The sequence below is a fragment of the Paramacrobiotus metropolitanus genome, unplaced genomic scaffold (assembly GCF_019649055.1).
Source record: "Paramacrobiotus metropolitanus isolate TYO unplaced genomic scaffold, Prichtersi_v1.0 Parri_scaffold0000009, whole genome shotgun sequence".
In the NCBI taxonomy this organism is placed as follows: Eukaryota; Metazoa; Tardigrada; class Eutardigrada; order Parachela; family Macrobiotidae; genus Paramacrobiotus; species Paramacrobiotus metropolitanus.
Genome location: NW_026570229.1, coordinates 625,420 through 640,235, shown reverse-complemented (window position 1 = coordinate 640,235; position 14,816 = coordinate 625,420). Strand labels below are relative to the sequence as shown.

Genomic DNA, 14,816 nt, shown 5'->3' with positions numbered 1-14,816 from the left:
GGAAAAACAAACACCGGCTGCGGCAGATTGTCACTGATTGATTTATCGGTTATCATCGTATATATGCGCGTGACCTTTGCCCGATCATTACACAAAGCAGAGTAAAATCGCGTAAAACGATAAACAAGTCCAAAGTCCATATAAATCAGTCGGCTTTTATTAAAAATTAAATTTAACCAATTTATCATGCAAGAAAACGAAAACGCGAATAAATTTTATTAAAATTAATATTAACAGATTAATCCAGAATAAATATAAAAAATAAATAAAAATAGAGAAAAAATATTAGATTCGAGGAACGCGATTTTTTCGCTTCGCCGGATCGACACTCTTCCACAGTTGCAGGTAGGTGTCGCGCCCGGATGGGATGACATTCTCGGCGCCCTCGGAGGTGGTCGACACGAAACCGGAGGTGGTCGACGACGGCGTCGTGGTGTTGCTCGCACCTCCGAGGTCCGCGGTGGCCTGGGGAAGGGCCGGAAGTGGCGTGGTCGTCGGCCGACCCACCAACCGGCGTCGGAAAGCCGTGGCGTTGTTTGACAACGGTCTGCCCAACGCGGCGATGTAGTCGGTGCGGTTGGAGGGCGGATAGGGGAACTTGAGGACCCCGGCGGCGTGCCCGGGGGCCGGGGAGGTCAGGGCCGGTGGTGGGGTTGCGGAGGTGGTGGTGTTTGTGGCGGTGGTCGTGACCTTTGTCGTGGCGGTCACGGTGGTGGTCGTGGCGAGCGTGGAGGTGGGTGGGGTAGTCGGGAGCGAGGTGAGGAGGGTAACGGATGGCTCCGTGTCGTTTTCGTAGTCAAAGTCCGTCTCCGGGGTGCTGTTGGAGGGGGTGGAGGTGGCCACGGGGGCGGGGCTGGTGGGGGTGACCATTTTGGGGAGGGGCAGGTCGGGATGGGACTCGGCGTTGGTGGACGGGTCCAGTTCGTAGCAGTGGCAGGCGCAGCACGACGGGAACTGGAACCAGTCCTGCACGAAAAATTAGGAAAAAATGAAGCCATTCATTAATAATTATGGATTAATATTAAAAATTTAACTGAAATCAATAAATAAAATTAATTAATAATAAACATTTAGCAGTTAAGCGAATAATTAAAATGTAATAAATAATTGTAATAATTACTAAATATTGAATAATATATAATAAAAGCCAAAATTAATATATAGCAAGCAAAAATTTAATTTGTAAATAAAAAGAAATAGTGTTTTACCATAAAAATGCCGCGGCATTCGTTGCGGGGATCGAAAGCCAGCAGCCGGTACCATGAGTATTTCTGTTCGCACCGACAACCGTCGCGACAGCGTCCGGAAGTGCCCGGTCTACATAAAAAAAAGCCGGTTATAATGCCAGTAAATTAAGGAACTGTGCGTGCTGTTTTTGCTACGTACTTGCAGACTTCCTGTTGTACCGCTTGCTCGAAGGGCTGGAAATTCACGAGGGCCAGCGTGGTTCCGGCGCTGTTGTTGGCCCAGAACGGCGTCACCACGAACTGCTCCGACGGGCACGCATTCCTGTAGCATCAAGTGTCCTAACAAATTAATCCGCATTTTTATAAAGAATTTACCAAAATTAGTTTTTAACACAAATTATTCAGAGTAATAAACGAGCGCTATCAATGTGTACCAGCAATTTGTTCCGTGAAATATTTGGGAAATTAAAAAATAGAAACAGTAAAACATATAGTGAGAAAATATCTAATAAATAAGCAGATAACTGCATAATTCTTATTTCTTAATTGTACACCGCATAATTGGGTCTTTTGATTTGCTATACATGTATTCCACTGTGAAGTCATCACATATAATAAATGTTTTTAAATTTTCACGTCAGAACTGAACGCGAAAGTCAAAGGTAGACGGAGGCACTCACACGAAGCCGTCCGGCTTGTCCTTCTCGAGGCGTCCTTGCCGGCTCATGGGGCCCTGTGCGCGCAGGCGCGCCTGCTTGCCGGCATCGTGGTCGCCGTACATGCGCTTGATTAGCGCCTTGTTGTCCTCCATGTAACTGTTAGTCACAAGAATTATTATTATTGATATAATAATTATTATTATATTATTTTTAATTAAGCCAACCTGTTGATGGCCAGCCAGGGGTAGGCTTTGCCCGGCAGCGTGCAGGGCGTGTCCGGCCGGCTGAGATCGCAGGGAATGTCGTGGAGATCAAAGTCCGGCCGGGTGCGCGGCAAATAATTGGAGGAGGACGACCGCAGCGGTTCACGATCGGCGCGGACCAGCTGCAGCAGGAATCCGCCGCTGCTGACTATGAAAACCAGCTGCAGGATCGCCCGTGTGGGGCTGGACCGCGGCACGGATCTCCTCTTATTTAATACCTGAAAATGTACAACCAACTGCTCTTAGTTATCTGCGCATGGTTCTCCCTTTTTTTCCATACCACAATTTCCTATTAATTTTTAATGTGGCGTGTTATTATTGCCTTCCAAATTTCCAGCTATATCTTTTATGGATTATATTACCAGTACTTTTTCAAATAATTTTAATTATTATGGTTTGTTACAGTTGGCTCTTTCTCCAGTGGGCTTTTCGGTCATTTAAAATGCTAATACTAAAAAAATAAAATGCTAAGTGATGTTCCCACGCAATACTACCGTGAGAATTTTCTCCCGCTGCAAAATTAATAATTATAATAAACAACCGTATGTATTTCTGTAGCCCACGAAAAAGGGAACCGTTAAGCGTACGATTTAAGAGCCAGTTGTTAAAGGCTGAACAGGTAAAGCTGACAATCTACCAAATAAAATTTAATGATGTGTGGTTTCGCCGGCATTTCTTGCTGCGGTACACACTGAAATAATAATCTGAGTGACCCAGATTGCCAGGCCTGGGCCATCGCGACAAAAAAGAAAGTTTGCGGAAACGTCAACCCTGCGCAGCTTATTGGATGCAGCGGCCAGCTAGTGGTCAGCTGCGGTAATGCTGTTTCCGAGAGAAAAAACAGAAAGCAGACAGATTACACCGAAACAGGTCACGCTGCACTCAGCACAGCATCGCTCTCGCGCCTGATGGACGGGTCGATCGATTGCGCCATCGCGGTTGCATAACCACGCGCTGTGAGTCGCATCGCCCACCCACCGTAGTTCTTTAGCCGGGTGAACTGGCAAATGACGAATATCAGTTCTCTGCATTTTAAAAATTTATTTCTGGTAATTTTTGTTTTGACGCTTATTTTTCCAACAACAGCACAAAACGGCGATACGAATTTTGGTCCATCTGAGAAAACATTTCGTAATGAATAATAATATCAGAATCCCGACAAAGAGCTGTTTATAACTTCTTTTCGTACAAACATTACTTTAGATCACCGAATTTCTTCGTTTGGAAATTAGATAAAAATACCAAAAATAATTTACGATAGAACGAAAACTAGGAAACGCGTAAATGGGGCCGAAAACAACATTACGGAAATATTGGTCTTGAAGCATGATTATAACTGTCGGCATCGGACAGAGAAAGCATGTCGAGTATGAATTGCGTTCAGCGTGACGCGAAGGAGTTATTGATTTACTGACGATTAGCTAATAAAATTATGCATGCGCAATGCGGAGCGGCATTTAGCTCGGCTAATCGGCGTTTGGTTTATAAATGGCAGTCGTCCGTCCACCTTGACCGATAATTACAGAAACATCCACAACCGGAAAAACGGGGAAATAAATTCGAATTTGGGAATGATAACTAGCTGGCGAATTAATTAGGGAAGGCTTGCATATTTCCAGTGAAACGGTGAAACCCGAGACAAAATCCGCAGTGCAACCATGGTCAAGATAAAAAGAAAATACGGTAAGTATTTGCCGGCATTGAATTATGCACGCATTGGGAGCAGCGAAATGGGTCAGCAGGATGCGACTGCGCGAATTAATTTGTTGACGACAGCTCACTTTCCGCAAACCACTTTACTGCCTTTCAATGTCAACGATTTCGCTTTTTCACTAATACTAGTATCGTAGGAAATTAGAAATGACATCAAGGGGAAAAGTATTAATATGCAATTTAAAAAAATCGCTGTGTGAATAAAAATTCTTTAAAAAATAGAATGAAGTTGCAGAAAGATAATGTTGTGTGTGGCTTACCGGTGTGTAAGTGAATTCCATAATAAAACGGTTAGTCAGACAATTAATCCCGACATCCAGTCATAACCCAAACAACTCCGAAAAAAATAATTATTAACGTAACGTGTAAATCCGCAAAAAAATCCCGATTATAACTCTGGTTATAACATCACTGAATCATCATACGCACAGCTGATGAAATGGACTCAACGCCGGTTTTGTAACGCTACTGCGCCACACTGCCCATTGGCTAACCCGGATATGGCGCGTCTTGAGAAGACTGGTCTGGGACGACTGTCTAAACGCCGCAATACTGGTAACAAATTAGTTCAGAAAGAAAGTTTGCACACTGAATTTCAGGAAAACGCTTGCATGCACTGTACATACAGCGTTACCTGAGACAGTGAGACCACGACCTACATATGATCGACATTACGCGACGGCTCTCTCTTATTGTTCGCTTTTTATGGCCGCAACGAAGTGCGCAGCTGTGTGTGTATGTACACAGTACAGTATATAATAGACCAGATGCGCATAGGCGCTTCGGGGACTTACTTACATCGAATTTCACCATGCACCTACATACAAAGTAAGCAAAACCGCGCCCTTTTGCACGGCTTCCGTGTAAGTCTGTACGTGTAAAACCACACCGTGTGCGCACTACATGGCCACCGCACTTACATACAGACCGCACATATAATTAAACCGGAAGTAGAGTACTGTACTGTACTTTAGATACGATAATTAAAGTCGAGAAATTATTATTAATTATACATACTGTAAAGCAATATCAATGCATCAGCTGATAAACAAAAAATAAAACACAACAACACAAAATAAAAAAAATGTACGGAAACAAAATAAAATATGAAATTTATTTGCACCTGCAACACAAAACTGCGAAAATTGATGCAGCTGGGTAGCCAGCAAGCGAGTATGCTACAAACGTAGCGTGGAATGCAGGGTGATGTTAAAAATTTGAATACCACAAAAATATTAAAATAATAAACAATAAAGGTGCTAGCACGTTCAAACAAGCTCAATGCGGGAACGCGCTGTATTACAAACTGAAATTCCACAACAAATTTACGTTACTGTTCTACTGCAACGTACACTTCCACGATAAACAACCAAATTAAAACTAACCCAGTTTATATCGTTTATGTCAATAAGTTATTTAAAACGAAAATTATCACATACCAGACGCGTGCTATCCAGCATTATGGGTAGCAGCGCTACCGAAGAACAAGCTCAGAGCGCAGTCAACATATCCACCAGCTGGGTAGCCAGCAAGCAGGGTTCCCTGCGATGCAATGGTAGCAGCAAATAACAAGAACATTACAGATTTTAAAAGAAAGCCCAGATGCATATTTGCACGCCACTGGGTCTTTCTCTGTCCATCTGCAATGCACTTGGCAGTATTATAAGTGCTGTCACGGGTAATTTGGCATCAAGTCACGGCAGTTGGACAAACCCAACTCACTTAAGAAAGCAGGAGCCACACGCAGGGTTTATTTGTCCGACTACAACTGGAATCCCAGAAAAGCAGGCTTCCCTGCTGCATGAACCCAGTACAGAATAGAAACTTTTCAATTTTCCACAGTAGTAGTTTAGGCTAATAAATTTGGAAAATCAACTTAGAAAAAGCCCGTTGTTCTACTGCCATGATTCTTGACGTTTAGTCAAAGTATGGGAAAACGACCACGTGGTTTCGAATTTTGCCATTGGCGGTGGGCAGCCTCGATCTAACTCAAAATGCTGACCCACCAATCAAGATCGCAGAAACGCGAAGTTTGTAAGTAGCTGGGCGTCGCTTAGACCCGTTACAAGGTACGCCCATGTTGGTAATGGTTTTCGTCGACGCTCACCGACAGACATCGAGCAAAAAGCGACTTACATCGAAGCCCAGCCAATTGGGACTTGGGACGCCTATTTCTTGCTTCGGTGTAAGTCGCAGATGCTCGATGTAAGTCCGCGTTTTGACTCTGCGCATCCTCTGGAATATGTGCACTGAAAACTGCCGTGTACCTCATAATATACGACTCAATTATTACATGCATTCACCCTATTTGTGTACATACATGCACAGACGTTGTGTACACACCCGAACCGCCGTCTCGCACTGCTCTCTGTTATTGCTTGGACAAATTAATTGTACATTTAACTGACCCTTCCACCTGCGGCGACGTACGGCATTTCAGCAGTAAGCAGTCCAGTGCTGGCGTGTGCTTCGTCGCCGCATCAAAACAGCGGTATTCTTAAGAAATAAAAACAACAAGACGACGCTGGGAATTATCTGGTGTTACAGTATATTTTGTTGTAACCGCCAGCAGAAAGAAAACACGAACACGAGTAGGTGTGAGATCGCAGATAACGAAACTTAAAAGAGCATTTCTAAACCGTTTTAATAGCCAATTTACTGTGCATAAGTATGTATGTGCTGTTTGTGCTGGTGCGTGTTCGTATTATGTTTTTTACTTGAGACGTGCCGGTGTTCTTTAATCCATTTGCCCCCCCCCCCTCCCACAGGACCACAGCCAACAGAGCTGGATGAGGAATTACAAGGGTTCTCTAATATCGTTGCGGGTAATCGAAAAGAAGACGAATCAAAGGCAAGGACCTGCCTGGCTAGACACCTAAATAAATGAATTTGTCGAGCGCCTTGTCAAGCGAATACTGTATAAAATGAAAATAATGTGATGACTAGCTACCGACTGACCAGTAAATTCTCAACTTAAAAAAGCGCAGATGGACAACCTCTTTTGTTTTATTCTAATCAGAATCTACTACGTGACAAACAACCGCAAAAACAGACACCAAAAACGTACTACAAACCCAGCATTTGAAAATGCAGTATACAAAGGAACGCAAACGTTGTAGGCAAAGGTGATGTTCTCAACAGCGCCGGCAGAAACAACGCCCGGGATTGCCCCGACAGGAGGCCTGTCCGCCGCCACGCTCGGCGCAGTATGCACTGCACTCGGCGTCCCGGCCACACCGTGGTCCACCCACACATTGCGTCCGATATGAAAACATCACATCCGTATCGGTCTCTTCGAGTACCGGGTATGCGGTTATCATGGCCGTACACAACACGACAATTAACAGTAGCTTAACATTGTCGCCTAAAACACTGCTGGCCAACATTGTTGCATTAGGATGCGATACAAAAATTAATGTAAATCCACGGACTGGAGTGGCAATCGCGTTAAAACGTGCGGTTACTGCGGTCTGCAAACCTCGCGCACCAAAGATTTAGTCATCTACCAAACCGACTCTGTAACGGTGTTCACTGTTCAGTTTATATTATTGCTCAGTGAAAATGGAAGTTTATACGGCAGCAATGCCGTGCTTTGAGTGACTTTATCGTTCGGAGCATCAAACTGTTGCATATAAGGTTCAAAGGTCATGACTCAAAAGTGTGGTAAGACCGTGTTAAGACCGCTTACTGCCAGCGTAGTGGAGGTTTTCCTTGGTTTCTTAGGGTAAAAACAGCAAGCCAGGTGTTTATACAGACGAATCACGTTTTCCGAATCGAAAATTTAGAACATAAACCCTGACGGCAAGGAAAAATTAGTACTTAATGTTGGTGAGCGTGCTACAGATACATGAGCTTCTGTAATCAACAGCAAAAAAGAAAAACAGCATTATCACCGCGCATTACTACGGGAAGTTGTGATTTACGAACTGGAGACTTTATCATAGTTCATTTCGAACATTCACGAAGTAAACTGAGAAATAAGTAACCTTTCACACACCTTCCGGATTACATAATCAACATTCATGAGAAAAAAGATGAATGGCGAATAAAAAGAGGAAAAAGAGCACGTAACCCCATTAATGATTTTCTACTGAATAAAGCTGTTGAGTTAATGCTTTACAGGCTAATTTCAGGTGAAACGTTGTAGAGTTGCCGTAGGGGATTGGCAAAGCTTAATCAGAATTGGTAGACATTTGCCGAAGGGGTTGCCAAGATTTATCAAAGGAGGCAAGTGTTGTCAGCAACGCTGGCAGAAGCATTTGCCGTGCTGGCCGCGGCAGTATCCCTTTCCGCCGTTAAGCCCAGCACAGAAGGCGCTACAGTCCGCGTCCTGCTGACACGACGGTCCTCCCACACAGTACGCCATCCGAGGTATCCGCGCCGAGGAGACGATCATTACAGTCGCGCAAATCACCGCAGTATACAGTAGTAATATCCCAATGCTACCAGAGACGCAGCTGCCCAACATTATAGCCATAAGCCAAATACAAAATGCCAATCCTGGGACTGGAAAGGCGCAAGTAATAACTCACCTCCGTTTAATGTAATGTCAAAATTCACAAAACTACCACACCTTACATTTACAAACCGTGACTAATGTACGAGTACAGTTCACTGACGCATCATACAGTAAACTGTAAAACGGCATTTTAACCATGGTATGATTGTCCACTCTCGCCGTAATAACCGGGCGGTTTGAGAGTGAGTGAGACACTCAGTACTCAGCAGTAATTTTATCGTGCGAAACATCAGACCAGCGTACACCGGGATCAAAGGTCGTGAGGCACAAGTACGGCACAAGTACATATGTTATCACCTGTCTTTTACTTATTTGAAGCTCTCCTTGATTTCCAGATCGCCAGCCAGTAGCCACCTGCTCATTTAAACTGAAACTGCGGAATCAAACGCTCCAAACGGTGCAGCAAAGTGACGTTGATTGATTTTGTTCATTTAAACACAACAGTTATAGTTCCAAAATTTGACCAGTACAAACACAGTTAACGGTCACAAATCTTCATTACATGTGCGGCTCCATACAGTTGTAGTACGGTATTAAGCTTAATGAAGTCATCCACAAGCAGATTCGCGTGTGAAATTATATTACGATTATAGATGGTTAGACTGACTTAGGAGAGGCGCGCCGGTAACTCGGGTTCCTGGTATTCATTTTATTACCTTGGAATTTAACGCGGATCGTATCATTCATTCATCGCTTGCTTCGGAATCCGTAGCCGTCTCACTGTCTTCTTCCGAATCGGTAGCCGAATCGATGCCCTCGCTTAAGACAGCTGCCGTCAGCGTGGTCAGCTTGCTGGTGTCCAAATCGCTGAGACTAGCCGGTGTCCACGTGCGATCGCGGTAATAAGTGGACAGGCGCAGATCACGACTCTGGTAAGTATTCAATGCCTGAAAAACGGCAACCTAATTAAAGCATATGAATGTTGTCTAAGCGGTTCACCATGTGTGACTACCTGTTCTGACCAGCTCACCATGAGCGTAGCATGACTAGACACGTTTATCGGAAGATGCCAATTCTATTTCTAAACCTGATTTTAGTTTTGGACTTTCGTCCGTTCGTACGGGACCTACTAATAAAGTTAGGCCTGGGATCTGGCCGCACAGTAAACTGGTGTTTCTCGATTCTGGTAATTGTAATCACAGCTTTCTTCGTGACCTTGCATCCTTTTCCAACCTGAACAGCCGTAAGCTCCCTCGAGGCGCTGAGTAAGCAATTCGAGTTGAGATGCTTTAAGAGCATCGTTTTAATATACAGTAAAACCTCTCTATAAATACAGGCACGGTTCCATCAGTTTCGTATGTTATACCCGGGTGTATTATATAAAGGGAAACTGTCCCCTGGTGCGCTGCTATAATTTGGGGTGAGGGGCGTCGCAGTTACACAAACATTTACACAAACAACGTTAATGTTGCCCCATATTCGTTGAGGATGTTAAGATAACATCAGACTGCATCCGGCTACCTGTATGCAGCGGTATTTAACCGGAGCTGAATGTTGTTCAGAGGTTCTCTACACCAGTTAAACTGCATTCGGTTCCGCGGAAAAATGTATGTAAGGCTTATAAAGAGGTGAATGTTATAAAGAGAATCCCCCCTATGTTATAACATGCAAGCCAATTCGGTTCCTTACAGGTTGTATGCTACAGAGAAGTATATTTAATAAGGAAGTGTAGGTAACGAGAGGTTTTACTGCCCTAGTAAATCGATGGGCTCGTCCGATGTGACTTCAGAAATCAGAACCAAGCACTTAAACACCCGGTTCTACAAACTGAACGCCGAGCCACGTTTGTCAATAAATTTTCTTGTTTTTCTGATATTAGTGAACTGCCTGACGCCTGTGTACATGCTCTTAAGAATAAGGGATAACATGAGGGAACGGTTTGTCGGATACTGGGCTTACCTTGACAATCTGTCCTTCCGTCAGCTCACTGGGTTGGCCAGCGATGCAGTCGACAATAGACGCCGCTAGGGCCGACCGGTCCAAGGGTTTTTTTAAGAACCAGGTTCTTCTCGAACAGTTCCCACAATTCCCTGTCCAACTCGTCGCCCGACTGGGCGCGGAAGGTATACTGCGCTACATGTGCCTCGAGAAATCGGTCTCCCATGGTGAAGTACTTCCACATTACTCGGTCACACAGCGCGCACCCGGGGAACGTGTTAGCCACGCTGTACACGACATCCTCCAGGACCTCCCACTCATCATAATATTCGCACTGGTAGAACACCAGCGTCGCTATCTTCTGCGGCGTGAGGATAAACTGGATTAGCTTCGTCAAACTCTCGCGGCGATGGCTCTGGACTGACATGATAATGACCATCTTGGTGCGGCTGTTGAGACATTTCAGCAAGCACTCCACCGCCCAGTAGATACCGTGGTACGCCAGGTTTAGCACACCGAAATCCGGATGGTCGATCCGGACGCGCACGTCGGGGAAGTAGGCTGCGGTGGTGAGAAGGGTGTTCCACACGTGACACACACGCCGACAGCGGATGCGCCCGATGGAATCCAGCGACTGGAAGACTTCCACCAACAACTCCACCGGCAGCGGTGAGGTCTGTTGAAGACGTCCGGAAGTCTTTCGTGGTTTCTTAGCTCCGCTATTCAGCTGACAGAGTAGCAGCTGCGCTTCCCGGGATTCTCCTCTCTGCAACTCTTTCTTCGCATCCACGTAAACGCCTTCCTATTGTCAAATGGAAGCCTGTGTAGATCTGTGATTGATTTTATGGGAATTTTAAACCATACTAAATTCTGGCATTTTTTCAGTTTTGGAAGGGAATTTCAAAATTTCAAAAACATGGAAAAGTTGCGTGGTTACTTCCTAAACTCACATAAAGAGATAACATTTTCACTTGTCTGATTTAGGTTTATTCTGTTTAAATTTGAGTAGTTTTATTTCGTGTCCCTTCGCGGAGGCATTTACTTAAATGTACTGGCTACTGCTGAATAAAAAGTAAATATTGGGTTTCCAAAATTAAAGGTTAATTCACGACTCTAGACAAAAAATATTGCAACTTCCAGTCGTCCTTTCCAGTCGTCCGCCGAGGCCACGCTGCAGCTCAGTATGGCACTACGCCGCGTCACGCCACCACTAGCGACTACTGCAGCAGCAGGAGAAGACCGTCGCGTCGCGCTCCATTGCACAAACTACAACTAACGGCGGCGGAAAATACGGAATTAAAACATAAGAAATTTATCTAATACGATATTAATGGCGTGAACGTGCATGCCGGACTTTTCCCATTTCTACAGAATTCAACTGAATCGTCCGTGAAATGGCATGTTTCAAATTTCAATGAGCTTCTGTGATTGTAAATGTGGTTAAAACAGAACGAGGTTTCATTTCCCACCGGAGAGGCATACAAATACCTCAACGGATTACTATGCGCCGTGTCCTTTTTGGAATGAGAAATTATTCACAGCGAATAGCCAGCCGGAAATTTCTGTTCAACGTGAAATCCTCACGTAACAGCACGTTTAGCAATAATTGTCCAAAACGTTCGAATGCATCTATGTACCTGCTTTACCGCAATTATTATAAGAAAATCACAAGAAAATAATAACATGTACAGTGTAATCCTCTAGAAACGGTGAACTGAGGCGGCGACACAAGTCCGTAACGTTTACAAGCAGGAAACAATCTGAGAAAAATGAAATTACCATAGCAGGAAAGGGAATTAATCGTCTATAGAGGAAACAGTGACACCAGCCAAAAATAACTGATCCACAAGAAGCAAAAACAAACGCTTATCCGCGACACTAAGCAGGAATTCAGCTGCAAAAGAGGATCATACTGTACTCCGCCGGCACAGCATTCCATCTGGGTAAACAGCTGCGCCAGCCAAAGGTCAAGAGAGTCGGCATCCGGCGATTACCCGTCCCACTCATCGGACTGCGGATCGCTGTACACTTTGGCCAGGAAGGCCGCCGTCAGCTTAGTCAGCTTGCGCACATCCACACCGGCCATGGCGTCCAGCCTCCAGTGCCAGTCGCGGTAGTGCGTGGTGGTCGGGCGGGGATCTGCATCCTGGTATTGACCCTACAGGAATGGACACAGTCCTCAGAAGAACGTCAGCAGCCGTCGGATCGGATGATCCGTCGGGCGCCAGCTCAATCTGCAGGGACAATCAACCTACGACCTACCTGCCCCAATATGAAGACGCGCTTCGCACTCAACTGGCAGATCCCCGCGGGAGGGTGGGCCGCAGCGATCATGGCCTGTAGGGCCGGCAAATCCAGCGGCTCCTCCACAACCAGATTGCCCTCGAACACATCCCACAGCTGCATCTCCATCTGCTCGGCCGACTGGCCCTGGACGTCGAATTCGTGATAGGCAATCGCGGCCTGCAGAAACCCGTCAAACAGCCGGCATTCCTTCCACACCACGCGCTGACCCGGGCACTTCCTGACCACGCCAGCCTCCAGCTCCATCATGTCCGGCAGACTCAGTCGGTCGCAGCCGAAAACACAGCCAAAGAAGACCACCAGCGGCAGACGACGGCCGTTCTGCAGTCGGTGCTGCACCGCTTCAAAGAGCTGCGCATAGCCGCCAAGCTGTCGGTTGCTGATGACCAGCGCCTTGGTGCGACGGTGGAGACACTTGAGGATGCAGGCCATCGCCCAGTACATGCTCTCCTCACCGAACACCCCTTGATCCCCGTAATCCTCAATTTCCCCCGACACGCGCACCTCCGGGAAGTGGGCCTCCGTGGTGAGCAGGCCGTTCCACAGTCCGCAGGTACGCCGACAGCGGACGCGCTCGATGGAGTCCAGCGTGCGGAAGACCTCCAGCAGCACTTCCGCCGGCAACTGCAGACACCCGGCCCCGCTATCCACCCCTCGGCGCCGTTTGCGGCCACCGGACCCGCTCCCGCTGCCAACATGATCGGTCATCGCCATCATCGGCTGGGCGCGCACCGCCGGCAAACGGGAAGTGGTGCCACTGCCTTCCGCTGCATTGGTCGCCAGCTGGCATACCTTCTCCTGCAAGAGAACTCATTTAGCTAATAATATTTATGAGAACATGCCGTTCGACTACGCACGCATGACGGACTGTACCAGTTTCTCAGCGTCCAGTTGGTCTTTGTTATAGGCCCTCTGTAGATAAAGCAGAGTCTGCTTCAGTCGAGCGACGAACACTACCCTGTGTCGCTCGCCCAGTTCCCTGTTGAAAACAGTCCCGAGCTGCGGCATTGCAGCTGACCAGAAGGCGGTCGGCAGCGGGCAGCAGCGCTGCACAAACTGGCCTTTCTCCACGCGCCGCTTGTTAAGATGGGCGTCCGTGGGCGGTGCGCGCACCTGCTGAAACGGGAGCAGCTCGTGGACGGTGCCCACGCCCTGCGGCAACTGCAGCTCCACGAACAGCGCATCGTTGTCGTACGACGTGCACACATTGGGGATGACGCTGGCCTCGTACCACAGCCACGGCCCGTCGGTTTGTAACTGCCGCCGCGATAGCACCTGCGCACGCGCTGTCGGGCACTGCACGGGCGCGCGCTCGTACTCGCTGTAGTGGAAAATGTTGCGCTCGTACTCCACAAACTGCGAGCGCTGATTACCACACTGGAAATCAATGAGCAGGCCCTTCTCCACCACGCCGATGACGTTGCCGTGCTGCAGCTGGCCGCCGTCCACCTCGACGTCCACGCCGTTCCACGCGTTGACAGTGTCTCGGTAAATCAGCATGGCGCAGTGAGGATCGACCTCTACGCGGACGCGATACAATTATGTACAGTGTCAGTATGCTTTCCGTATAACCAGTCACCAGACACCCCTGATCAGCCAGTTGCAGTTACCACAGATTCGTTGAACGAGGACTACTGTGTCAACAGTTCAGTTTACAAGGTAAAACCTGACAAGTGAAAAGCGATAAGAAACCAACAAGAAAAGTAAACTGACAATTTCCAGCGAACGACAGACGTCACACTCAGATTTTGTCCTCACACACAGTTAAACTGTTAAAGGCTTATACGGGCCTTAGTATGGCATACAGAATAGAGGGCAGCGCTAACTGCCGCCTCGTGCGGGCTGGACAGCATCTGCACTCTGCAGTGTTCAGCAGCGCAACGCACACTGGATTTCTGCTTTCTTGCGTAACAATTCTCATCGTAAGGATGTTATTTTTCGTCTTGTTACGATCGTGGATTACGACCGTGGACACTGGATAGCGTGGATTGCATGGCTGTATGTATCTGTATGGTCTTGTTTGTGCCGAGTCTGAGCTGTATGGTTTATGATCATATTTGTGCGGGACATTTATGTCTTTATGGTGTTATGCATTTATATGCATGAGTGTTTTGTGACCGATGGTCAAGTAAGTGTGAATGAGAGGAAGGCAGGATGCAGGAGCGGATGCAGTGGTCAGATTGGTGCGTGTGTTTTATAGCTTTGTGGCTGTATGCGATATGAGCGTGTTGTATGCATATTGATGTGGTATATAGTTGATGCAACTGTGGAGACGGCACAGTTGTCGGGAGTG

General features: G+C 46.7%; 2 protein-coding genes across 2 annotated transcripts; both read right to left on the bottom strand.

Annotated features, from left to right (window-relative positions):
- Positions 1-285: 285 nt before the first annotated feature.
- Positions 286-5,398, bottom strand: LOC129582906 (uncharacterized). The gene is made up of 6 exons (XM_055474534.1): positions 5,262-5,398; positions 2,071-2,327; positions 1,868-2,002; positions 1,387-1,509; positions 1,209-1,317; positions 286-966 (listed from the first exon to the last, which is right to left on the bottom strand). Exons 1-6 carry the CDS (start codon positions 5,280-5,282, stop codon positions 286-288), a joined length of 1,326 nt encoding a protein of 441 aa, XP_055330509.1. The 5' UTR covers positions 5,283-5,398.
- Positions 5,399-11,934: 6,536 nt separating this feature from the next.
- Positions 11,935-14,200, bottom strand: LOC129583100 (uncharacterized). Its single transcript, XM_055474815.1, has 3 exons — positions 13,397-14,200; positions 12,482-13,321; positions 11,935-12,377 (listed from the first exon to the last, which is right to left on the bottom strand). Exons 1-3 carry the CDS (start codon positions 14,021-14,023, stop codon positions 12,210-12,212), a joined length of 1,635 nt encoding a protein of 544 aa, XP_055330790.1. The 5' UTR covers positions 14,024-14,200; the 3' UTR covers positions 11,935-12,209.
- Between the last annotated feature and the right edge of the window lie 616 nt (positions 14,201-14,816).

What these genes read in the sequence shown, in the direction of transcription:
- LOC129583100 (XM_055474815.1), bottom strand. Translation starts at nt 14,023, where the DNA reads ATGCTGATTTACCGAGACACTGTCAACGCGTGGAACGGCGTGGACGTC. An exon ending in AACTGGACGCTGAGAAACTG is followed by an intron (nt 13,322 to 13,396) that starts GTACAGTCCGTC and finishes GTTCTCTTGCAG; the next exon opens with GAGAAGGTATGCCAGCTGGC. An exon ending in GCGTCTTCATATTGGGGCAG is followed by an intron (nt 12,378 to 12,481) that starts GTAGGTCGTAGG and finishes CCATTCCTGTAG; the next exon opens with GGTCAATACCAGGATGCAGA.
- LOC129582906 (XM_055474534.1), bottom strand. Translation starts at nt 5,282, where the DNA reads ATGCTGGATAGCACGCGTCTG. An exon ending in TGCTGGATAGCACGCGTCTG is followed by an intron (nt 2,328 to 5,261) that starts GTATGTGATAAT and finishes GTACATTTTCAG; the next exon opens with GTATTAAATAAGAGGAGATC. An exon ending in GACAAGCCGGACGGCTTCGT is followed by an intron (nt 1,510 to 1,867) that starts GTGAGTGCCTCC and finishes TTGATGCTACAG; the next exon opens with GAATGCGTGCCCGTCGGAGC.